This window comes from Neodiprion pinetum, chromosome 5, assembly GCF_021155775.2.
Source record: "Neodiprion pinetum isolate iyNeoPine1 chromosome 5, iyNeoPine1.2, whole genome shotgun sequence".
Classification (NCBI taxonomy): Eukaryota; Metazoa; Arthropoda; class Insecta; order Hymenoptera; family Diprionidae; genus Neodiprion; species Neodiprion pinetum.
In genome coordinates this window covers 16,443,425-16,470,290 of record NC_060236.1, presented here as the reverse complement: position 1 = coordinate 16,470,290, position 26,866 = coordinate 16,443,425, and the positions used below count along the sequence as shown (strand labels likewise).

General features: G+C 37.6%; 2 protein-coding genes across 5 annotated transcripts; one reads left to right on the top strand and one right to left on the bottom strand.

The window, feature by feature from the left end:
• Positions 1 to 3,256: 3,256 nt before the first annotated feature.
• On the top strand, positions 3,257 to 7,355 carry LOC138190986 (tRNA-splicing endonuclease subunit Sen34-like). 3 transcript variants are annotated; one of them, XR_011177169.1, is made up of 4 exons: positions 3,257 to 3,538; positions 5,759 to 6,030; positions 6,133 to 6,645; positions 7,120 to 7,355. XR_011177169.1 is itself a non-coding variant. In XM_069136166.1 (3 exons), the coding sequence occupies exons 1-3, from the start codon at positions 3,478 to 3,480 to the stop codon at positions 6,181 to 6,183; spliced, it is 384 nt and encodes a 127-aa protein (XP_068992267.1). In that variant the 5' UTR covers positions 3,257 to 3,477; the 3' UTR covers positions 6,184 to 7,355. The 3 variants fall into 3 exon arrangements, 1 of the variants encoding a protein (XP_068992267.1); XR_011177168.1 differs by having other exon boundaries at positions 7,005 to 7,355; XM_069136166.1 differs by having other exon boundaries at positions 6,133 to 7,355.
• A 7,943-nt stretch (positions 7,356 to 15,298) lies between these two features.
• On the bottom strand, positions 15,299 to 24,433 carry LOC124220570 (calpain-B-like). Of its 2 annotated transcripts, XM_046629681.2 has the most exons (10): positions 21,980 to 22,050; positions 21,740 to 21,901; positions 21,237 to 21,591; positions 19,008 to 19,181; positions 18,631 to 18,818; positions 18,209 to 18,503; positions 17,602 to 17,738; positions 17,165 to 17,379; positions 16,821 to 16,969; positions 15,299 to 16,733 (listed from the first exon to the last, which is right to left on the bottom strand). In XM_046629681.2, the coding sequence occupies exons 2-10, from the start codon at positions 21,826 to 21,828 to the stop codon at positions 16,473 to 16,475; spliced, it is 1,863 nt and encodes a 620-aa protein (XP_046485637.1). In that variant the 5' UTR covers positions 21,829 to 21,901; positions 21,980 to 22,050; the 3' UTR covers positions 15,299 to 16,472. The 2 variants fall into 2 exon arrangements, with proteins under 2 accessions (XP_046485637.1, XP_046485640.1); XM_046629684.2 differs by lacking the exons at positions 21,237 to 21,591; positions 21,740 to 21,901; positions 21,980 to 22,050 and adding an exon at positions 24,306 to 24,433.
• Between the last annotated feature and the right edge of the window lie 2,433 nt (positions 24,434 to 26,866).

Genomic DNA, 26,866 nt, shown 5'->3' with positions numbered 1-26,866 from the left:
AAAGCTAGTCAAACATCGCAAAAACTGTATGCCGCAAATTCAACTGTGATAAACACTTACGGACAACGTCATATCACATTAAAGTTAGGAGTTCGACGAGACATTGACTGGAATTTCATCATAGCTGATGTTAAATCTCCAATCATTGGAGCTGATCTGATCGCTCATTATGGATTATTAATCGATCTCAAGAGAAGAAGACTGATAGACCCAATGACATCTTTAGAAGTACCGGGTGAACTCAAACAAGCATCCGAATACGGTATCCCTACACTCAGTGATAGTCAACTACCTCAAAATGAATATTCACAGAAATACAAAGACCTCCTAGAGGAATTTATTGACATAACGAAACCGAGAACGAGATCAAGGAAGGACATTGACCCAAAGTTTGCGCACTATATTCACACAACAGGTCAACCTGTAAAAGAACGTCCTCGGAAACTAGCTGGGGAAAAACTGGAAGCAGCAAAAAAGGAAATTAACAAAATGCTGAAAGAAGGAGTCATCCGTCCGTGAAAGAGTCCATGGGCGAGTCCAATTTTACTTCGTCCAAAAAAATCAGGTGAGTGGAGATTATGCGGGGACTACCGAAAAGTAAATGAGTAAACTATCCTAGATAACTACTCACCACCATCAATACAGAACCTAATCCAACTGCCGCCTGAGCCAACGGTGCTATCAGTGTATGACATGGAGAAAGCATACAGCTTGACCCCGGTGGCAGAGGAACACGTCGAAAAAACAGCAATAACGACACCGTTTGGCTTATTTGAACATCTCTATTCGCCATACGGGATGCGCAACGCAGGACAGACTTTTCAACGCAATATCGACGAGATTCTTAGAGATTTGGATTTCGCTGAAGCATTTGTCGACGACATAATTATAAAATCAAAGAATCACGAAGAACATCTGAAACACACGAGGATTTTGTTCGAGCGACTGCGAAAACACGGATATGTCATTAATCTCAGTAAATGCACGATTGGGAAAGAAGAAGTGACATACCTCGGCTACACGATCAACAAGGACGGTTATAAACCCCCGCAAGAGCGTGTAGAAGCCATAAAAAACTACGCAAAACCCAAGACAATCAGGGAGTTGAGAACTGTCTTAGGTTCAATAAACTATTACCGTCGTCTGGTACCGCATGCAGCACAAATGCAAGCACCACTAAATCAATACCTGAAAGATTCTAAGAAAAATGATCGCCGGATCATACAATGGACTCCGGAAGCAGAAGAAGCGTTTGAGAAGTGCAGAGACAGCATAGCATCTATAGCGCTGACCAAGTTTTTATCAAACACAGCACCACTCGCTTTAATTACGGATGCATCGGACACAGGTATCGGAGCCGCATTGGAACAGTTCGTCGACGGAAGCTGGTCACCGGTAGGATTTTTCTCAAGGAAGCTGAGTGACACCGAAACGAGATACAGTACCTATGATCGTGAGTTGTTAGCGATCTACGCAGCGATCAAGTACTTTGAAGACATTTTGGAAAGTCGTAACTTCATGATCAAGACTGACCACAAACCACTCACATACGCTTTTCACCAAAAGCCACACAAAGCATCTCCGAGACAAGCTCGCCAACTCTGTTACATTTCCCAGTTCACAACTGATCTTCGATACGTGAAGGGTGAAGAAAATGTGGTAGCTGACGCGCTCTCGCGTGTCAATGTAATTAACATGCCAACTCGTCTCGACGCTGAAACTATTAGAGTTGCTCAGGAAAACGATGAAGAACTGCAAAACATCATCAGATCAAATAGATCACTAAATATACACCGATTGAACGTTGAACCTGACACTCCAGTATACTGCGATATATCCACGGGAACAGTGGGACCGTATATACCAGTTGAACTGAGGAAAGTCGCGTTTGATGTAATACATGGTCTATCACATCCAAGCAGCAGGAACACCAGCAAGCTGATAAAAGAGAAGTATATTTGGCCTGGAATTAAAAAAGACGCGCTAAAATGGTCCAGAGATTGTATAGTGTGTCAAAAAGCAAAAGTTCAACACCACAATAGACTACCTCACACAAGCATTGAAGTTCCCGACTCAAGGTTTAATCACATAAATATTGACATCATCGTCCTCCCTGAGGTTGACGGTTACCGTTATTGTCTGACAATAATCGACAGATTTTCACGCTGGCCAGTCGCAGTTCCCATGAAAGACATGACAACAGAAACAGTAGCAAAGGCACTTCTCAATAACTGGATAGCTCACTACGGCACACCTCTAACGATTACGACTGACCAAGGAACACAATTTGAATCCGCCCTATTCAAGGCGCTCACCATGTTCACCGGAGCAACAAAAGTCAGAACAACAGCATACCACCCTGCAGCAAATGACATCATCGAAAGATGGCACCGGACCTTAAAAGCAGCCCTGATGTGCAAACCTGATACACCATGGACGCAGAGCTTACCTAGTGTCATGCTCGGTCTTCGCACCAGTTTTAAAGAAGATTTAAAAGCCTCACCAGCTGAAATGTTATACGGGACAACACTACGTGTGCCAGGGGAATTTTTCGTTCACCAAGACAAGACGCAAACGCAAACCCGCAAGTATTTGTTGAACGACACAGGGAGTTGATGAGAGAAATACGTCCAACGCCGACCTCTCACCACAATAAATCACGGTTATTCCTCCTGAAAAACATCAAAAACTCCTCACATGTGTTCGTTAGAACCGATCATGTAAAAGCACCACTTGAACCGCCTTACAGTGGCCCACATGAGGTGATTGAGCGAATCACTGAAAAAGTTTACAAGATAAATGTAAACGGTGAGCATAAAAATATCAACATTGAGCGCTTGAAACCTGCGCATTACTCCAACGACGAGGTGTCACAAGAAAATCAGCAACCAACAGCAGCAGGTAAAAAGAAAGTGTCTTTCTCCTCACACGTCAGAGACACTGGAGGGGGAGTACCTGTGGCACCCGGATTGGCAGTACCGACTGTCACCGCAAGGGAGCACGTCAGTACTCAAGGCGGTGGCGACAACCAGCAGCAGCGGAGTCGGCGGAAACAGACGTTGACCGAGAAAACTGATTTCATCGACGCCATTAGATAAACAAAGGCTTCAGCTGTAGCACGTGGTTAAAGTTCAGACAAAAGTGATCATTGGGCTGTAATAGTTTTAGGACATTGAATAAATATATAATATTTATACATAACTAGGTATTCGTCGTTGGTGTGTGTGTAACCCCGCTAAACACAATCCCTACACATTTATCCTCCGTGACCAGTGAAGAAGCATAGGCTGTGACAAGTGCCTAAACTGTTATCTGATTGGTAGAAACGGCGCTGTCACTTTTTGAATCCTTGGGCCTGATGCTTTGGCACGTTGCCTGAAGTATATTCTTCAGTCACGCCTATAAGTTGCTTGCGACTCGAATGAGTTGGGTTGAGTTTATAAGCCGGAATATCCATGATTACATTGAGGTTAAGTTATGTCGGAGCTCATTGATTTGGCTTCGTCAAATGAACGTGGTTATGTGTGGAGTGCGGAAGGTAAGTTTTTGCTCTGGGATAAAAATATTGATACAACTTGTGTCGACAACTTTATTCATTATCACTCATCCTATGCGCCAAAGATCGATTATTGCTTTCGAGTTCACTGACGTAATTATGACTATCGGGATGCATTGGTGCGTAATCCGTTACTGTCACAGGTCATGTAAATTGAAGCAATTAAAATTTTCTTAATAGTTTGAAGTTTGTAAGGTTAACGTAACGATGCGTTTATCAGAAAGATTGTCATTTCGCAATATTAGGATCGTTTAATTCATTGAACCATAATAAAGCCAAAAGATATCTTACATTGTACAAACTCGACACCTTCAAAGTCATTGTAAAATTATTGATTAGTGATTTTTGTTTGTATGTTTCGGTAGGGTGACATTACTGACTTCAACCTCATATATTTTTGACGCTTCTTCTCACAGACAGGATCTTTCTTTGAGACACCCCAGAGTTGATTTTATTGTTTTGGAAACTGTTTGAAATAGGAGATTGGTTCGGATGGCTCGGTTAACGGACCAAAATGTGTCTGTGAGAGTAAAGGATATATTGTAAAGAGAAGTATAACAACTGACGTAAGATAAGACAATTAATGCAATTGGAAGAGTAAGATTGGTGTTATCACGCAGCGTGAGTAGGTCGGTATTGGAAGAATCTGTGAAGTAAAGAAATAGTATTAGTTCGTTGTTGGTTGAGGAGGTTCGTCTGGGGATGTAGACACAAGTTAGTTATTCTCCAATGTAAGTAGACAATATCCAGGCTGTGAGGAAACAGTACATATAATGCGTTTCATGAATGTAATCGAACGAGTCGACTAGAGAAAAGAGCGCGAACTAGGCGCTGCGGACAAGATTGCACGAACCAGGTGCAATCTTGTACAGTGTGTGGATTAAATTCTCTCAAGAAGGTTGCACGAACGAGATGCCTGAAAGGATCTCAAGAAGGTTGCACGAACTAGGTGCCTTGAATGAGTGCACGAACTAGGTGCTTGAAAGGATCTCAGGAAGGTTGCACGAACTGGGTGCCTTGGATGAGTGCACGAACTAGGTGCGGTAAAGTAACAGAGCGTATTCAGTATCAGCTTGTGATTCAACCAAGGTATGGGTGTTTGTAAATCTCAATGCTGAACAAGCTCGGCTGTGGTCAGACTAGAACTGAGCGCTGCTCCGCGATGGCGCTTTTATATGGGGTGGTTGGTCGTATCATGAAGCGTTCAGCAGTCGTTTGGTGACGTCACAATTCTAAGAATAGCGACAGACAGATTATCTGCTCCCTTGCCGGATTATACTCTTAGGTGCTCATTCACTCATTATAGGCGAAAGTGAATTCGACAGCGTAAATCCATACATACAGAAAGTTACCGGTATGAATCACAAGAAAAGAAAATATGTAACTAAGGTTTTTCAAACAGACACAATCGTACATTACAATTCAGGAATAAAAAAAAAAGAACAACATATACATCGGTATGCGATTGTTGCAGTTTTAAAAGTTTTAAAAAATTTATATTTTCCGACTTTTAATGTACAAACATAAACATAACTCACTGTAAGAAATCATATTCAAATAGCATCTTGAGAGCTGATTATTTTTCTTTTTCTTTTTGGATTACACATCTGAATTAGTGTAATAAATATTCTCTTATGCGGTGTTAAGGGGTATTAGACATTCAATTTATAGTTGAATTGTTCTTTCCAATTGTTGTAATTTGTATAAAGAAATTAAATAAATTTTTACAGTCAGGTTTTATTGAAATTACTCTGATAAAACTGCTGATGGAAGCCGAAAATTCCATGAATTCACAATTCATGATATAACAATGCATTTTTATAAAAAATTTGTCATTTTGCAACTTTGGGTTTGTTTAAAACTTTTTCTTAAAAGTTTTTGAAAGTTGCAAAATACGGAATTTCATTTTAACGATTTGTCATGCCGTAACACTGTTTGCTATTCACATATATGACAATATTTTGATCAATTAGAATCATTATTCAACTAATCAGAACTTTTCAACTTGGTGAAAATGCGGAAATGTGAAAGAGAGAAGATAATTAAATACTTTTCGTTCCTTCTCTACTTGTTTTTCGATTTGCTATAGAATCTATTATTCTGAACTTCTGAAAACTTTAGAGAATCAAGCTTTTCTACTGAATCTTAATTTCCTATTTATTCATTTGGCGATGTAATAGAATGAATAATCATTGAATCTAGATTGGTTCAAGTGTAGGACTGAGGTTAGAATAATAGGGGAGCTGATTGGCTGCCTTCCAAAATTGCTTCGGCAAGAAGTTTTACTCGATTTGCCGCTACTTTTGATGCCAGAAGAAGTTGTCTTGATGGTAAAGAAAAATATTGCACGTCTGGTTGACTACCCGTCGATTCGTAAGCAGCCCAGCGAATCTTTCAAGAAAATTTTTCAAGAACATAGAGATAAATTGTACAAAGAGCAGGAAGTTTGCTTGAGAGATGAGAGAAGGAAGCAGGTCAATCAGTGAACATTTGACCATTGAGCGTCAGTAAAAACTCGCAATTTCTCCTTTTCTAATATGAATTATTGATTTTTTCCAAATTTAAAACCTATTCAGGTGATATTAGTGCTGAATAAAATAATTGAGGGAAAGAAGAAAAAAATCTAGGTGTTATTACAAGTAAAAAAAAATTATATAAGCAGGAAGTCGATGTTGATGCTCATGCTTCTATGATGAAAATTACCATCGATCGCGATGTTTTGTTGAATGAGGAAATGGCTAAACTACCAAAACTCGAACAAAATGGTTGGTTCAAACTCATACTGGTAATAATGATAAATATCAGTGTCATATTAAAGTGTCTCGCTATGATTTTGATGTAGCTGGAATGTAAGTTTTAACATGATTTACATCTTTTTTGATATCGATAGGTGTTTACTTGTTTTATATTTCATTTTTTGCTGACAGCTTGTCCATGGACAGCTGATGTAGAAGTAAAAAACTCAAAGTGAAAGCATCCTTCTACACCCACAGAAGTTGTTTGATACAAAGTGTACAAAGACCTGTGAGAAAAAGAATTTTACGTAACCAGTGGCGAAAAATTTGGTGGTGACTTTCTAGCATATCCAGGTAAATTGTGTGAGATATGAAAGAATCAATACCAGCTTATTTCCGCGATGCGCCCCATAGGGGCCCATAATTATAGGCAAATCAGGATACATATCCACTCTGAGCAGCGCCGAGTATCTGTGTAGCGACATCAGCCGCGTGTTAACAAAAGAGCCCTGCAGCTGCTCAGCGTGGACTTGTACCTTGATTTGCCTACAATTAGGAATCCCTACGGGGTACATCATGAAACTAACATATACATAATATACTATACATATACATAAATATTTAGACATTGAGGATCAGACAAAATTTCTCTACAAGTAAATACCATAAATTTGAAACCAATTGTCTAACAGATTTTCTAACCTTATTTGCAGTGCATTCACAAATATACAGATTGTATCTTCTAGTTTAAATTAAGCTTCATAAGTACGATTATTGCAACTTATTAATAATAATAATGAGGAATGTGCCAGATCGCAAATCTTCCAGATAAAACAATATTGTATATCCAGCAGCAAAAATTCATACTCAGCCATCTTATTGGCTGTGCTTCGTCCCGCGCGACGCATTGCCACTCTGTAAATTCGGAAAGACTCTTCGGTGCGACAGGAAGAATTTATACAGAAAACAGAAAAACCGTTTGTCGTCACAAAATGCAGAAATGATACTGTTTATTATGAAACATATGAAAATTGTAAACTTTGTACATTAAACATTCGTTCTAATCATACTGATAAAACTAGAGAATTTCATTTCCCGTCGTTCAACTATTCAATTTTTTTATTGCTTCGACCTCTACAGATAAAGTAATTTTGTCATACAGCAGATTACTGCTGTCCGATTACCCGCCCAGATATTAATGGTATTCGGCACATCCCGAATAATACACAGGCCCACAAAAAAAAACATGTTTTCTTACGTATTTTTTTATCGCTGAATCCGAATCTGAAGTCAGAATGGGCGGTCTTTCTGGCCGATTGTCAGTAAATGGCTGTTTAAAGTAAGAAAATAATGAAACACAGTCGTATGAGTCTTCGAAATTACAATCATTTGTATAACTAGACGTTTTTGGGATCGCTGGATCCGAATCTGGGGAATTTAAATTTAAATTATAGATTAGATGTTTACATCTGAATTTCGGAATTTGCTCACTTTCAACAGCCATTTATTGAAAATCGGCCCGGAAGACCCCCCATTCTGATTTCAGATTCGGATTGAGCGATAACAAGTTCGTAAGAAAACATGTTTCGCATGGCAAGTTCAAACACTTTTTTTGTGACCTTGTGTAATCTTTAGGTGAAGCTTCAAGATTTGACACCGAACGAACATCAAGTTGATGAAAAATTAAGGTGAGGCGGAATTTCATTTATTGAGTTGAGTTTTGATACCCTTTTAACAATTTAATAGCGAGATGGCCGAACATTGAGATTATATCAAATTTATTAATATTCCTGAGCTACGATAATTTTTCTTAAAATTCCAGAAAGATAAATAATACAATAATAAACAATAGCTTGAATAAATCGATATTTCATACGAAATGGCTTTCATGTTTTTTTTTACTGCCATAGGTATATTTAAATTAGTTTTATTTTTCAAAAACTAAAGTCAATATGCATGCAATCTTGGAAAATTGAATATTTACTGATAATGCTAAGATAAAAAAAGTACCTCAATCAAAATTTTAAAAAATGGTCATCTTCTCAATAAAACAAACCATTTTAGAATGAACTCGAACGATTCTATTTGATTTTTAATCATTTTAAAATTGTTTGAAATGTACAGTCGATATCTATAGTCACTTACTCACAATTTCCACTTTATTTTTTTTGTTTAAATATCGTACCTTAAGAAAATATTATGAAATTCCTGAACTAGTAAGAAATATTTTGAAATTATTCCACATTCTTAAAAATTCGTCAAAATCTTAAGATATCCAGTGAAATACTTATTTTCTGGAATGAAATTGAATGAATCTATTAGATTTCTAACAATTCAACGTGATTTGAAATGAAAAGTGAACATCTAACTATAAACTCTAGTTTCTAATTTTCGTATTCGTTTTTTCTAAATTTTCGGGAAAATCATTGTCGTTTAGAATAATGTGAATGACATAAATTTCCAACATGCGATTATGTCCTAATAAAATAAGCTATAAAGTATCGTTTCACGACTCACCAACCTCTTTAATGTATTTTATTGAGCTTTCTGTTCCTCTACTCTAATTCTCGACTCCAGGATGGACTCTGCGAAGAAATTCAGCGAGGCTGCGGAACTGCAAAGCTTATCACAAGATTGTAAGTAACACCAGACCGGAAAAGGGACTGGAGATTAAACGTATAATCGTTGTAAACGAAAATCGCAATCGCTAAGATGAAAATAATTTTCACGCCAAACGTAAATTGCAGTTCGTTAAAACTTGTAAGAATTATTCGAAAATCATAAGAAATCGTCAATAACTGTAAAACATTATGAAAAGTAGTCGAAAATGATAATATTCTGCATAGAAAATTATGAGTTTTTACGAAGAATTATAAAAATCTACAATTTTTATTGAAAGATGATTGCATTTTTGGATCCAGACAAGATGATTTTTTTTCTCATAATATTCTTAGAATTTCATTTTAAAGTATAACTTTTTATGAATTCCATGAATTCTCATAAAAAAGTATTAATTTCTATGAAAAATTGAGTTGATCGACAATTTTAGAATTCGAATTAGATCGACAAGATTAAGAATATCTACGAAAAAGTGTGAAATAATTTTATTGAACCACCACTAGATGTCGCACCGCCCCCACAAGGAAAACTTATTGAAGGCAAGTTAAATACCTAGCAAAATTTGGAACCACATTTGAAGACTGATCTTCTGAATATAATTTAGACGGGTCAGAGAATCTGTCGTGTATTTTGGAACTCACCTTGTCCCAAAGATCTAATATAGCGGAAACATCATTTGAACGAGAGTTACGTTGATCATGTAAATAATAAATAATGAAGTGTAGCATGAAATCTAATTGTTACTCAATTTATCAATCTAACTTCTAGAGAAGTCAAAGAAGTTCTCTGTGGGTAAAATATAATATTCGGAAAGAAAAGAGTGTTACGTCCGGCGAATCGCCTCGGCGTACCTTTTTCAAAATCGTAACATAGCTAAGACCCTCAACATGTAAAGTGTTCTTCGAAGTTTCTTTTCAACGCCGGAGCGAAAACTACCGCCATAAATAATATTAAAATATCGTATTGCCCTAAACTGGCGAGTATCACCCTTCCTGGCGAAAGTTACGTAGAGACCAACAACGATCCCTAGTATAAGGTTACACTTTGTATCCACATTACCGGCTTATCGAGAGGTAAGTCTTTCTTAGTTTTAATTTTATCCATTGTCGTTGCCTGGGAGCATCTTTGATTATGAATAATCATTAACTAATACCCGCACTGCACACGCACCCCCACGTAACAAGAGGCTCCATTCGTGTAAGGAAATTACACTGCCAAAATCGCAGAAGCACGAGGCTGGGCTGTCAGGTAGCCAACATAGAGCTCAACAGTAAAAAGTGGGGCGAAGAGCAAGGAGAGATGAGAAGTCATGGTCTAACGACGAAGAGGTTAGAGTAAAGTTGTACGCGTACATGACAGGTAAAAACAAAGAGAATTAAGGTAAAGACAAATGTGCAATGAACATAGGCACAAGCCGATTACCGATGTCTATCACAGTAAGATCTTAATAGTCGATTTATACATCGAGCAGCCAACGGTAAGATTTTTCCATAGTCCTACTAAATTTCTTTTTATTGGGATTAACAACAATTCGGTTTAGTTACCTCCAAGGCAATAAGTAGTAATAAAGTCACTGTTAGGCACAAGCCGTTCGAAGCAAATCGTTTAGAGAGATATAGGCAAAACTAGGGGAGCAGGGAACGATGCTTACAGATAGAGGGAACAAAAAAAGAGGCAGACATGACAGATCACTTGGCAGGGCAGACAGTTTTTAAATAAAGGCCAAAAATCATAAGCAGAGATTGATCTACAATGTTTCAATATCTCCCGAAAGGACATTCAGAATATAATCGGGTTAGTTCAGAATTATCTAGAGAAATTCTGTCCAGAATAGTAGTGAGGGCACTATACTTGGCCGAAGTGAGTCAGGAAATTCCTAGGTAGAGTTCGGAAAATCAGAAGAATTCATGAACTCTAGGCTAACAAAGGATGGGGACTCCAAACCACCACTTGAAGCTCAATACATACTAGAAAGCAAACAATCAACAGAGACGATGATTCTGGAAATCCTCCTTTCGTGGTTCACGATTATTACAAGGACTCGTTAAAAAAACCTGGGCAATTTTCCTCCATTGCACCTTCAGAAGGAGCTGCAGGATAATAATGTCGTAATAGAAGAAATGAATAAGGCAGGTCAAGAAAAATTTGCGATACAGTTCGACACTGCGGTAGAAGCAAATAACATTGTAGAGGTCCGAGCATCGACCAGATAGGAACAAATTGAGTAGCCGTAATTTCAAACATTAGCGATTTATAATGTAAGGATTGTGCATTCCGATAGACTTCCATGCGGAGGTCGTTTGGGAGGGGCTTGATGTTGAGTCAAAAAGTACTATTGAAAAAATAGAACTAATGAGAAGAAAGGTAGAGTCTGAAGAATCGGAACAGGGTTTTGAGTTAAAAAATACTGGTACGGCCAAAATGTTTACCCGTTCAACACTTCCGGATGCGACTAAGATCTACAACAATGTCAGGATAGTATCAGAATTTCTTCCTAAGACCAAAAGATGTTTCAACTGCCGAAGATTCTGACACGTAGTTGCCAATTACAGCCATACAACAAGGTGTAATAGATTTGGGGAAATCCACGAAGAGGACGAATGCACGAAGAAAATCAAATGTGCGAATTGTACCCAAAACCATAGAGCTTCTGACTCCGTCTGTATTATTTACAAATACGATAGAAATAGCCAAGCTTACGGAGACAATAGGTTCCAGTTTCAAAGAAGTTGAAGTTTGGACCCAAGAAACATTTGCCAAAATACATGGAATAAATATCTCAGACTTGGAAGTCTGGGACTCAGCAGATAAGGAAGGAGAGGGCCGAGACGGCGTGATCAGATCGAATTCAGACAAGGAACAGCAACCAGAGGAAACAAGATTCACCTCATCTGAGAGAAAGCGACAACCATCCCTTCCTAGAGTTGGAACCCACGTTCGAGGAAGAAGTTACTAGTAGAAACATGGTTAAAGTAAGCCAGGAGATTCTGGGGCGCATTAACCAAAGACTCGCGGTTAAATACAGTGAAAAATCTGAGGGGGTAAGAGTCCCAAGCAACATTAAGGCATTAGCTCTAAATAAGGTCTTAAAAGGCAGCACGCACAAATTCACCATATCCCCAATTCAAGAATCCTAATATAGAAGAATCCCAGCTAAACTATCGTGGCCACTATAGATTCGTGAAGGGAAAAAGGAGAATTAAAAAAAAGAGAATAAAGAGGCGAATAGCTAAGCAGGATGCTCGATCTCCTCCAGAAATGGAAGAAACTCAGAGGATGCCGGTTAGGATTAGAAAGGCCACAAACATAAAAGATAAGGAAGTGGATGAAAGTTACAGAAGGTTCTCTGGAGTTTTCGAATAGATTTAAGGCAGATTAAAAGAAAAAACAACTCAATCAACAATGGAAATCGTTAGTTGGAATATAAATGGAGTCTCGTCGAAATATCTAGACTTACATAGCTTGCTAAATGAATGTGATGTTGTATGATTGTCTAAAAATAGGTCAAAAAGTTTCTCCAAGTACAGACTGTACTTCAAATACCTTTACTGTATCAGGAAAGACAGAGGGATGGGTAATGGAGAAGGATTGTTGATGTTTATTCTTGAGAATTTCGTGTTTAAGAAGATTACTCTACGCAATACACCGCCAGGAGTCGAAGTATTAGGAGCAATGATTAAATATTAAATATTACAAACACAGTTAAAAATCGCAAAAGAAGCACTCAGAAACTTCTTTCAAGAAGTAGAAGGAACAAAAACTACCATTATTTTCGGAAACTTGAACGCACACTATTTGCTGTCGGGTAGCATTCGCAGGAACACCGGGGGGGGGGGGGGGGGGGGGCGATTGCATTCCCGATATCATATTAAATCTAAATCTTAGAATACTTGATACAGGTGAAGCTACGAGAATACACCCAGAACTGGAACGACGGAGCGCCCGGAAATATTCCTATCAATAAACGACGTAGGTATGAGCACGACCTGGGAAATGCTCCAGGATTCGCGCAAGATTGGCCATAGGTAAATTTGGTGGGTAGAGACCAGGAACCTACTTCACCCAAATTTCATTGGCCTTCGGAGGGGGGAGTCGATCTGTGATAGTGTAATGGATCCGCGGTTAGAGTTGGATATTGCAGAGATCCAAAGCCTCAAGGCAGGAGTCATCTTTATACAGAAAGAAGGGGGTTATTATGATGTCAACTTGGATAAGCTTATAGAGTTTTTAATAACACTTAAAATTTCTCCAGTTTTCGAGGCTTATTCACGGATCGTTAAAAAATAAAATGATTCATAGCTTTGCGGAGGAAAGGCAAATAGTGGTTGGGAATACAAGTAAGGGACTACTTAGTCCTTACTTACGCCGATAAATACTCTACTGCACTTCAGCGTCCTTATAACAGTCTGAGATAGATTTAAAGAACTTACCTTAAGGTTTCTTATAGAGAATCTAGCTCTAAAGTATAACCACATTTAGAAGGGAAAAAAAAATTCAAGCTAACAAAAATCAAAGACACGTTCCAAGAGAGCAAGCACTAGCTTTATGGATACAAGACTCATGGCAGGAAATCAAATTGATAACGGAGGGGATGGAGAAGGAAGACGGTTTAGCCACTTGTTGACTGGATTACCAGGCACTATTTAATAATCAAAATATCGAGCTCAATACAGGACATAGTTTCAAGCCTCCCATGGAGAATGCACGACATTTCAAAACAATTATAAATAAAGTGTACCCGGATCATGAAGTCATGCTTCGTATCCGGATGGCTCAGTGCGGTCTAAGCAATTAGGATGCGAGTTCGGAATGTTTTCGGAAGATTTTCCTCAATTATCACAGGAACTGGTCTCAAATCCCGAAAGTACAATATTTACTGCATTCAGGGAATTTGTCAACCAGTTAAGCTTTCAAGGGCCAATGCGATCCCAAGGAATACCATGACATGTACGGATTCGATGAGCGTGGCAAGGCACTTAAGTAAGGGACTGATGACACAGCAGGATGAGTAGAATCTCTGCAGGAGTCACAAATATGATTCACGAGAAGCTCAGAATCGAACGGATATCACGATACTTTGGGAACCAGCCCATTAAGGTATAGAAAGAGATGAAAGGACGGATTAATTAGCGAAAGAGGCTAACGAAAAGGCTGTCTTATTGCAAGGAAAATTGATGGGGAGATAAGTGCGAAGACCCTGCAAAGTGACCAAGATGAGGGAAAAGTGTGAAGAGCTCCGAATACAATTCTCGAAGCCAGCATGAAGAAGAAAAAATTTATTAAATGGAACAGTGTATCAGGTCAGGAGACCAGAAACCTAGTCTCAAAGATGAGTCTTACGAAACAACTAGCATTTATTATTTTTTCAAGCCATGAATTCTACGATACTCGGCAACAAACTATATGGGTCATTCCATGTCAATTTAAAGACGTTGCGACGGTGACCCTCTTAGATTTTTATGATTTTTTAGTATGTTTTTATACATATAGAAAGAAGTCCTCAGCTAAATTTGTAGCTCCTTATTTCTTCCCGTTCCGGAGTTGTCGATTTTTGAATAAATTAACGGAAAAAATTCATGTTTCTGACAACAATTGAAATAACCTAATTCAATACAAAAATTTTTAAGTATTGTTTGATGCTCATTCTGAAAAAAAGTACGAAAATTGAAAAAAAAAATTTCGGGACGCTTTTACGGCCATTTTTAATCAAAAAATTGGATTTTCGTTCAATGGGACACTTTTGGTTTTATCCAAAAAATGTACCAAATTCTACGTTAAGAATCAAAATTTTTGAGCCATAATAGAAGATGGGCTTTCAATAACTTCTAGTGAAAATAATTTAAAAACTAATTTTTTTTTGGAAAATAAAACAAGATTACTAAAAAAAAATTGGAAAACTAATTTTTTTTCGAAAAATAAATCAAAATTACCAAAAAAAAAATTTGTTTATGAATTATTTTCTCTAGAAGTTATTGAAAGCCCATCTTCTATTATGGCTCAAAAATTTTGTTTCTTAACGTAGAATTTGGTACATTTTTTTAAAATTTGCTCTATCATTCTCTCTGTTTACGTATGAGGTAGAAAGCCCATTCAAAGACGTATCACAACGAAAAAATTGAAAAACAGGTGTTGAAAATCAATAATGAAATAGAGTTCAGCGCATTTTACCATAACACTATTCACTTGGCATGAAAACGATCGAGAACCGCGGATTTTGATCGGGATAGTTGAGTAATTAATAATCTGAGATGAGTCACATTATCGAGCACATTTTTTTGGTTCCAAATTCGACTGATACATCCAATTTCAATGAATAATAATGTGTTTCATTCTTTGAACTGTTATTCATGATTCACGGCTTATCAACAAACATATAGCTTATGTTGTTACAAGTAATTTATTCAAAAAGCTTCGTATACACAGGTAATTTACATACATAGTTATGAATGATGTCATCCGAGAAAATGGCGCTCACATTTATTAGAATTAATTACCGTGATTAATGCGATTATGCGAACCAATAAAATGAAATTATCATTATTAATTATATATAATTAGAAAATAAAAGCAGTTCTTCGCCGAAAACGTGATAAATATTAGATTTGCGAAAATTGTATAGCATTAAATTTCCCACAAAATATCAAATGAATGCATTTTTCCGTATTCAAGATTCGACTGCTTGGCGGGACGTGTTGGAGTTATCGGACGAATTCGGGGTTGCGGCCAATTTTTTTCTATATATGTTGATTACTTTTGGGAAATGAGCGCGAAAAAATTCCGACATGACCAAAATAAGAACTACCCTAGTTCGTATGCACTGCGAGAAAATGGTTATCGGATAAATAACAACGAGATATTTTCGATTCTTACAAAAATATAGTTGGATTCCATTTTTTGGTCACCTCGACAAAACGTAAATTGGTAACAATCCACGCTGCCCAGACAATGAGGAGTAATTGTACTTTCGTGACGTTTCACTTTTACTCATTTAGATTTCCATCCCAAACGCGTGTTGAAAATTCGCTTAAAAAAAAAAAAAAAATAACACAAGTATGAAGAGAAACGTTCTTTACACCAACAGATCAGAAATAAAATACACATGTTTATTTACGACTAAAGAGAGGTTAGAAAATAATACATATTTTCGCTGTCATTGTTCGTCAAGAATAACTGGCTACTTAAACGAGGTAACTCCATGCAAACGTCGGCTGACGAAAACCATGAGTTGCTTTGGATGTGTCGTAGACATTTAAAGTTGGAGGCGCCGTTCTATTCTGATGGCAACTGTGACAATTGTTTGTGTAATCACGCTACGTGGAAACGTATGCTCGTAATCTTCACTTGAATTCATAACTACAGAATTCAAGCGTGTTGTAAATAAGTAAACTATTAGATTGTGGTTATAAATGGTTCATGGTTGTCCCATTACAATTAAGATTGATAGGATGCTGTGAGGTAGTTTTTGCCGAATAAGATATGATTTCTTAGAATTCCGTTAGTCGCTGTAAAATTATTACTCTTCTCTGTCGGCGGCAATCACGAATTACCACAAATTACGCCATTTACATCAAGTTATTTGAATTCCCAAAGAAGACTCTGAGCAAGAAATCTTCTGCTTCGTCAGAAATGGCCACGAATTCGGATCCCTTATTCGAGTGACTGTCCCGATAGACACAAGGAATTACACAGTAAACTCCGGGAACTAGTTCAAATTTGCGTTGAACTTCCCGTTGCTCCCCAACCGCACCGGATCCAGATACGGACTCATTTTTTTTGAAGAAATCGATGTCTAGGGGGTTTGGTGATTTTTCAGGATTGTCCAGCTGTTCAAAAAAATTGCATGGTGATAATTTCTTGACAGATATTAAAAACAAAAAAATATGTTTGTATTCTTGAAAATCCGGACGTACTTGATAAATTTCAAATCCAATTTTCAAATTTTTTAGTCGTTTCGACCTTCGATTTTTCTGCAGTAATGCCACGATTATCGTGCACTTTCCGTTTACTTGTTCCGCATTTCCCAACGTTATGCGATATCGAGCATTTTGACACAAGGTTCCTAGAAATAGTGCAAAGCTATTCCAGAGAATTGGGAATGGAATCATAGACTCATTGAGACCAAAGAGCCAAAAACCAGACCGAGATGTGGGAAAATGTACAGAAACCAAATGAAATTTTCTTTATACATCCTTACACAATACGCAAAATATTATAGATTACGGAATAAAGATAATCAATTTCCAAAGATACGTACTCAAGTGACCTTTGGACACAGTAGTATTGTACTGCCATTCTCCTTCGAAAGTAGTGACTTCCAATTTTCTTGTGCTTGTATCGAGTGGCTCACAAATTCCAAGTTTAGTAAAATAATCCGAAACCAGTTCGTAGGGCATCCAAAATTCGCCATCTGCGTCAGGCTTGAAATTCAGCGCCTCTGCCATCTTACTATCGGTTTTCCACAGAGGATCTCTGTAAAAAAAATTGGCCCTCTTTCGAACTGACTTATTCTCATCTCATTTGAAAATCGAAACCATGAAAATGAAATGCTTCAGAATAAAATTATTGAGTCTGTCTGCTTATATATAAATAAAATTGTCTGCTAAACACAAAACGGCAATTTTAGGGATCGGTGCTGTTATTTTCTGAACTGTGAAAAGTGTAAAAAATAGAAATACAGACTTAAATACTCACGCATCGCCCAATTGGCCTTGCCATTCCATCATACCCCATGGATTCCTCAGTCTCACCATATTTTTCCCCTTGTACTTACGGACTTCCGTAATACAGTAGGCATGATCACCATACAAGCCGTCAAGTTTCTTCATAATCTGTGAGAATAATGGAACATTCACAAAGTTGAAAAGAAGAGAAATAATCGAAACCAGACGAAATATGAGTGAAAATATCTTTCTTAAAATTGCATGTTAAATCATTCTGATGGAATGGTCTTTCATTAAAAATAATTTTATGAAAATAAAGGAGAAACATTGAAAGGCGAACGCTATTCAATTTTGAGGTGATTTTGACAGTAGCGTGAGCTCGTGTTTAGTTTTTTCGTGAGATAGTAAGATATAATGATTATTGATCATTATTTCCATATCATATTGTGGGGGCAATAAATATTTATTTTTCTTGTCTATCCGTGTGTACCGATACCAAATACTCCGGTGGGATATTTATTACATGGACATTTCGTAAGGGGATATTTAGTTGGGGGTATTTTGACATGACACCATTTCGAAGAAACATTTGTTGCTCGAAGTCGGATTCAAGGGTTTTTTGTCTGCTGATTCCGTACCTTAGGAGTACCGCATCCCATAAGCAATTTTTTCTCCCAAGCTTCCAGTAAAACTTCGAAAGGTATTGACTGTGCAACGTCCAAATCGTAAATCGAAGTCAGACCACCGGTAAAATCCTGCCAGGCTTCGGTTGACTGGCCGTCTTCTGTGGCCTCCCAGGAACCGTAAAACTTGGCGTACGCCTTGACAAGCAGAGCGCTCCAGAATTCAGTTCTTTCACTTGAACGAGCAGTCCCATAACAAGGGAGACGGTCATCAACCACGACTTCGACCCATTTTCCATACCGCCAAAATCTGCGCAACAGGTTCAAACGGTGCAGGAATTTCAAGAAACTCGTGGAATAAAGGTCGAATGATTAATTTCTCAAATGATAATTATCCTTGGGATCTTGTACCGTAGCTGACATCGATGCGCACGCACCTGAAATGGAATATTCCGGCGTAGTTTTCGTTGAAATTCTGATCCTGAGGCACGACTTGGAACAACAGGTTTGGATCCATCGCTAGACGAGATATTGCTGCGATTAGCCAGCAATTGCCGAATCCTTGTTGCTCAATATCGAATCGAGAGACTCCATCCACGAAAAATTTCGGTTCAGCGGTGATTTCCTTACAGTCAGTAGAAATAATTACATTAATTTTAATTGAATAAAATGTTTCGATTTCAAAATCACTCCGAACCATCTCTCCTTATCCGCGGACAGCCTGAGATGTTCGATATTTCATTACGATAGAAAAACAGTGACATGGTCCACAGTAAACAGTCTGTTTTATCAATCGATCGAGATTATTCCTTACCTTTGGCCGTACCCATTTCAAGTAATTGAACATAAAACGCTCCTTAGGAATCCCTTTGGGAAATAAAGACGCAGATACTGCCGGGAATTGTGGATCTTCAAACAGTTTTCCCTTCGAACACAATTCTCTTCTGATTTGATAGAAGTCTTGAACTTTCCCATCACCATCCTCGATCTGAGAACAATATGGTCAATTTGTCAGTCGATGCAACGCTCACGTTACAGTAACGAAAGATGCTCTCGGACTAAAATACCACGCACATTAAAAACATCGAAAATTATGCAAATACTTGTGAGTATGCTATTTTCTCTCTTACGAAAAATACGGCGAATAATTTGAAACATGTGCGTTTTGGGAAATCATTATGCCTAGTAAATCGGTAACGAATTGAATTACAGATTAATTTTATCTAGGGACGTCTGGTATACAAGGGAAGTGTTCAAATTGCCTTCCAGAAACTTCTTCCTATTATGTATATATATTTTCCTGAAATTCGAGAGAAATTGAGGTAAAAATATCACACCTGATATTTGATTCGTACTTGTAAAATCTCGTCTATTTTTTTGCCAATCTGATTTTATCGTACGAATTACCTTAATTCACTAATGGCGGCGGGGGGGACAATAATTATAAATTATGAACCATCAAATTGTCGTGCAAAAATTTCAAACTTTTCAATAAAGATATTTGGTTCAAAATTCCGTTTTCGAAACGTAGATAAAGTATCGTTTTAATTCGAAAAAAAATTGATGGTTGTACTTGAAATACACAAGAAACAGTCGATCTTGCATAGTAAAATCAATTATCTGGTGCGCAGAATTGAGACGGATAACACTACGTGACATAAAATACTAATATTGAGTACCCTCTTAAAAATTTTATGTTTATTCATTCATATAACGTTTAAGAAGAACATATACGTATTTTTTTCTAACACGTACTAGTTTTTATGTACGGTTACTAATAATTGAAATTATACACTATGTGACACGATATCGATATCTGTAAAACAGATATCCGTGTGACGATGTATATATTTGGATAGACGATAGTAAGAACCGAAGTTCGGACGGATCAGCGGATCAGCAAATTAGTAGGCCTAAGACTTTAGAAGGAGAGAGTTGTGTATGGAGGTGTCAGTAAATAATAAAGTGTGTGAAATTAACCCAAATCCTGATCAGGTAACAAATTAAATAAATAACGACGAAATGAAACAATAAAGAAAGTCACACCATTCTGAAATTATGAACACGACACATCAAACACTCTCCCTTCAAATTCTTCGAATAGTTGTTCCGCTCGATTTTATCTATATGTATACCCTTTTACCGTCCGCTTTTATGTTATTGTTACTATTTTGTTTTATTCTTACTCGACTATTGTCTCTTATATCTTTTAACTTATGCACCTGTGCCGTCCACTTATATTTTTTAAACTATCAAACCAAGTTTGTTGGGTTGCGACGTGCAGGGACTATAAATTTGGAATTATGTACTATTAAATTATAATTGACTTATTAAACCAAAATGACCCAAATAAATGCATAATTTTCTCTTTGATAGTCAACAACTATTTCTCGCAATTGTCTATTTGTTTCCCTTTTTTTTATATTTGACTTATAATCAATAAACAAAATTCATTACAACTTTAATAGATCGCAATTAGTTATCTTATGTTTCTATCACGTCTTGTTTTTGAGGTACCTGCAAATAATTTTTTTAACGACCCTCATTTTACGTATACAGTAGAACCCTGAATAACCGAGCTGCTTAGGACCGAAGAATCCATGGACAAGTGAAATCACGGTTAATCTGAATTATAAAACATTTCCGATCGATCGACTAGCGATTGTTGAATATGAGATGCAATTCCCGGATCCCGAGCAGCCCGGTTAATCGGGGTTTCACTGTATGCGTAAAATGCGGATCGTTAAAAACATTATTTGCAGGTGCCTCAAAAACAAGACGTGTAAATAATTGTTTCTTGTTGTTGTTTTTGCATATATTGAAATTAGTCTGGGAGGTCAAAAACAAATGTAAATAAGGGGATGGGTAAGAATTTGAGTCGTTGGTAAAATAAAAAATGTTTCACATCAAAAACTTCAACCACTACATGCTGCATTTCTTCTAAACCAGCTATATTTCGAGAATTCGTACTTATTTCATCTATTATTGGATCGTTAATTATTTCTGAAAATTCGATATTTGGAGTAGATAATTCTGTAATCACATCTGCACTTTGTAGACACCTCCTTCTTTCCGCTTCACGTTGTTTCAATTTATCTCTGTTCCGCTCTCTGTATCTCTGTTGACGTTCTCTTTTTTTTTTGAGAGCATTTAGTTCATTCCCTTGATCATTTCTTTGAATGGATGATGGTTGTATTTTTTCCAAACCAGATGAACTTTGAGCAGTAATTATTTCTTCATTATGCAGTTCTATTCTATTTGTGTTTGAAGATGTAGATGGTCCGGCAATACTTTGTGAATATTGTATGCGTTCTCTTCTTTCAGCTTCACGCTGCTTCAATTTGTCTCTGTTCTGCTCCCTGTATCGTTTTTGACGTTCTTTTTTTTTATTATATACTCTAAAAAAATATATATATAAGTGTTAAAGGAAGCTAAAATAAAAATCAGTATAATTTTACATTTACTGGCGTTAAAACACACCAAATATACGCGTGCTTAATGCACAGATAAATGCACACTTTAATTATAAAAATATAATTAACTTACTGATGACTTGATAGTGTGTCATCGGGTGATTTTGCTTTTTTTGCAGGAGGCTGATCACTTTCACTCTCTAAATTATTACTGTCAGACATTTTATTATCAGAATAATTTGTTTTCAAGTAAAACACAGGTTATGTGTACTGTAGTAAACAAAAACAAAACACTGTATACACTCCGGGAGTATACAATGCACAGTCGATTGCGCACGGCGACGCGTCGCCACACCGTACTACCATCATATAGCGTGGCGACGCGTCGCCACGGCTTGCGTCGCCACGCCAGAAATCTGTTTTACGTGCGGCTATAGATGTTTCGCATAAAAAATAATTTGTTTTTAAGTAAAACACAGGTTAGGTGTACCGTAGTAAACAACACTGTATACACTATGGAGTATACACTATAGGTATCCGAGCTCAGTGTGGCGAGAGAGATGGCTTAACGCCGGATCGAGTGGGAAGAGAATCGTACAGTCGATTGCGCATGGCGACGCGTCGCCACACCGTACACACTACTACATATAGACTGTATATATATACCATCATATAGCGTGGCGACGCGTCGCCACGGCATGCGTCGCCACGGCATGCGTCGCCACGCCAGAAATCGGTTTTACGTGCGGCTAAAGATGTTTCACATCAAAAATGAATGAAATAAATGGACAGGCTTACAAAAAAAATGACGAGAACGATAATAAATACGACTTCGACTATCAATTGAATAAATGAAATATAAATGAAATATAAATGAAATATAAATAACATATAAATAAAATGTAAAGGGAATATAAATAAAATATAAATAAAATGTAAAGGGAATATAAATAAAATATAAATAACATATAAAAACTCTTTAAATCCTGTCCATCGTCAAAATAATCAAAATTACACATTCATTCAAACATTCACAAATAAATTAAAAAGTTGATAAGTTATGAATAAATTGAAAATCACTCATCCCTTTGCTTTATATGCTTTATACTAGGCAGCATTTCCGTCGTGTAATTGTCCATGTGATTTTGAGAATCTTTCGATAAAATTCGGAATCCACGGTCTTCTTAAGTTTTCTTCGCGGCGATTCCGTCATGCGAAGAAGTTTGTAAAAATTGATGATTTCTTGGATCTCGTGACTTAGTTTTGTTTTTTATTCTTGACTCACACGTTAGGATGCGTACGGATATTTACTGGCGATGTCAATGTGTTAATTTAATTTCAATTTGTGTTAACTGTCACGTGCGGAGCGGTTTCGCACGTGACTGACTTCACCCTCTGAGATAACCGTAGAGGTTTATACTTATTTTTTTCGTGGATACGTGGTGATCGTCCTCTACAGGGCGATCCTTGGGAATAGGGTTGGGGGATTTAATATTTATGTTTTTAGAAATGTTTATGATGAAACCAAATTTTTAATGAAATTGATAGCAAGGAAATTGCAAGAGAAAATAGGTGACGAGGAAGCTTACAAAAATGTTCTTAACCTAATGTTTTCATTCATTCCCTACTCACTCTTCGGTGATTACAAATCCGAATACTCGCTCTCTCACACAATTACCTCTACACTTATCACTACACGGCTCTAACGAGTTCGTGGCTCGAGGTTCAACACTTATTAACTAACTTCAAAACACTAACAGCGCGACACGAGGGGCTTTCGGTGACCGCGTGTAGAATTAGAGGGTTCCCTCTAATCGTCGGTGACTCTAAGACCGATGACTCTACACACGACAGCTTTGAAGGAGCCGGGTTCCGGAGATATGGTTTTTAAGCTGTCTCTAACGGGACTGCCTTCGCTCGCTCGTCCGACACCCCTTGAAGCGTCGGACAGCGAGCAAGGTTTTTGCTGACTTTAGAATTTAAGACAAAGGCTCGCCTCGCGACGCCCATCCTCGAAGCGCGTGATTTCGCGCTCGTCTCACCCCGGTGTTGATTACACCCGGGATCTGGCGGGCGCGGGAATGCTGACGTTGCAGCGGTCAACTGCGCCGCTGCGCTTTGGTCGTGCCACGAACAGAAATATAAGAAAGTTATATCATGAATTTAATAGTGAAATCAAGATTATGCTTCCTCGTCTACTTTAAAAGCAAATATGAATAAGTAATGATATGAGTACATAATGAAATAGTTATATATGTGTATATGCGGCGTTCGTGAATAACAATGATTAAACAATCACTACGGGGAATTATAAACCGGTTGGTTGGGCGTCTTCCCGTAGACTCTTTCAAATGCTAAGCCGTTTCTCCCGCCTGACGCCTAAGTCGAGATGGCTGTGCTTAGCAAAATTTCGCGGGCCCTTTTGAACTCATAATGTCGTCACAGACGTGATAGAAACATAAGATAACTAATATCAATCTATTATATTATAGTTATCCGTTTCATGGGTACCGATATCGTGTCACACGGTGTATTTATCCCAATTTCCCATGTATATAATTGTGTGAAGGAATCTTTCATTTAGATGGCATCACATACTACCAGCTGTTAGACAAGATAATGGCAAGCAATTGACTCCGCTGATTATAACATTGTGCAAAACCGTCGGAAAACGATGATAATTGAACTTTCGATCATACCTTCGAAACTTTCGCAGAGAGATCCTTGGTGCTCATATTTCCAGACTTTGAAAGTGATTTGAATTTAATTTGGCAAACTGAGGTACAGAACTGTAGAAACTTCGAGTAGACCAAAGGCTTATAAAGAGTTTGTAAGCGGAAACGGGACTGATTGCACAGCATGTCGGAAAAACAATTAAACACCAAATCTCGAGCGAGGCAGGGGAATCGATAAGACCACGAATAAGACTTACTTGTGGTTTGCGTATCAGATTTCTCTCGTTTTTGCAACCCACGTCACATTGTCATTATTCCAGATGATTATGCGGTAATTAATTTCGTTGTTACTAATGTTAACATGTTTATAGGCTGATATCGTCGTCCTTGTTTTTCCGCTGTCGATTCGATAAGAAATAGCAAATCACGCACTTTACACTTTGCGGTATTTCGATAAAGTAACCGAATTATGAGTGCGGCAATTAGGGTGAATTTAATTGTGTGTATCAGAATTCTTACATTCTTATTTCGCGATTGTAGCATATCGCCACATTCAAATATTCGCATAATGTGAAACAACACGTTCTAACAATTTCCTCATTGATTGTCATGGTTGAGTTGAGGATACGCGTTGCCGCCCGATAATTGACTGTATATTGACATTGCATTGCAAACTACCTTTCTTCTTGACTGGATAAATTTCTCTACGACTGATCTTATCGACATCTGTGAATCAGAATAGTCATTATCTTGTTAAACAACGCTGTAGGTATATATACACTCAGAAAGAAACTCTCCTCAATTCGTCTGAAATGTCAAATTTTTATTCAATATATGATCCTATATAACATAATTTGCTTAGAGCAAGCGAAAAAATTTCATTAGGTTCGATCGAAATTCGAGTTGAACTCGAAACTTTTTTTTCTTCTTGGTTATCCAATTGTCCCACAGATTTTTATTTAGCTGCACGGTCAATAAAACTCCGATATTTCCATATAGATTCAAGTGAAGACGACAAACATGAGCGCCTGCATCGTCTGAACCATCCGCATTAAAAGTACGTGACCGAGTGAACGTAGTAATAAGTTAGCGAAAATCACTTCGATGCCTTTTTGTGTATCAACATCAACGGTCGTCGGTCGCTCCAAGCTTATTAAAGAAAAAAAAAAACATGAACGCGCGCGATTTCGACGCACTATCTTATACCGCGAACAGAATCCTCAAAGCCTACTTGGCGTATATATTATCTCATATTGCTCCCTTCTCACGATGAAATTCGATGTTCGACAATTTCATACGGTCATATATTTTTAGAGCTTTCATTTGAGACCTGTATCAGTACGATCTATGCACGGAGTACCGAAATGCGAGTATACCAGTTGTAAGAGTTCCAACATCGACAAAATCGTCAGTTAATTCGATCAAGAATTTTCGTTCTTCGTAAGACTAGATATATGATATACGCTTCAACTGTATATATATGTCATATTAGGCTGAAAATAGATCCGAGCACGGCTCCAAGAAGCTTACGTGGATAGCACAAGAGAATGCGTGTCGATCGCTTGCATCTCAGTCGATAGTAACGTAACGTGGTAATGCGGTATACAGTTAAATTTCGTAAACAATCCGTCAGTTGCGTGACATATTTTATAATGCAAATAAATATACGGAAAGAATATTCCCCCAAAAAGCATCTCCGGTGCAAAAACCTTTCACAAAGCCCATTACAAATCTGTTCTCATTCTTTAACAAAAGAGATGCAAATCGCACACTACTGTTAAATACGTGTTTGTTGATACACAATAAAAGCATGATTGAAACTTGGCTCTTAGCTTCCACATCACACTGGAAACCACACTGTTGCCACACTGGGGTCAGACTGACCCTAAACTTATCCAACTACAAATGATAATTAAGTATGATTAAAACAAAATAACTTATACATCAATGAAAATCCGGGACAAAAATGAAAATATTAGCGTAAACCAACGTCTGGCTGTTGAAGAAAATTCATTACCATTTTGTTGCTTGAAATAATATTCGATTTGATCAATCAATAATTGCTTCGTGTGAGTCAAATGATGCCAATCGGTTGGATTCAGGCCTCATTTTTCGGCGAAATGGTCTCCGGCATATTCGGAGGGGCCTATCATTTTCACTGACTGTGGCTGCATGACGCTATTCAGCGTAGGCGCGATTCGCTGTGCGTCGTCCTTACTTCGCTATTCCAGAATTAGTTAAGACCGCCATTGAAGTCGATCCACTAATCACTGCTTGACATGTTAGCTTTCAACGGTCAGCCACTGTAAACCAGTTCCAGAAAAGTATTCACCTTAAATGATTTCGAATCAACTTGTTACGTCCGTGAAAGGGGTTTACTCCCGAGCGGTAGGAATAAACAGGTTCGGCTTCGCTTTTACGTACCAGGGCAACCGAAAGTTAGGAGGATGGTCGAATAACCTTGAGTATATTTAATATATCAATTATATTTTCATTGCGAAGAAGTTGAGATAGCGGTAGGAATGAAGTGTGCTGTGCGAATGATGTATAAGAAGTCTTGATGTGACGTTGTTGAGAGTTTGAAT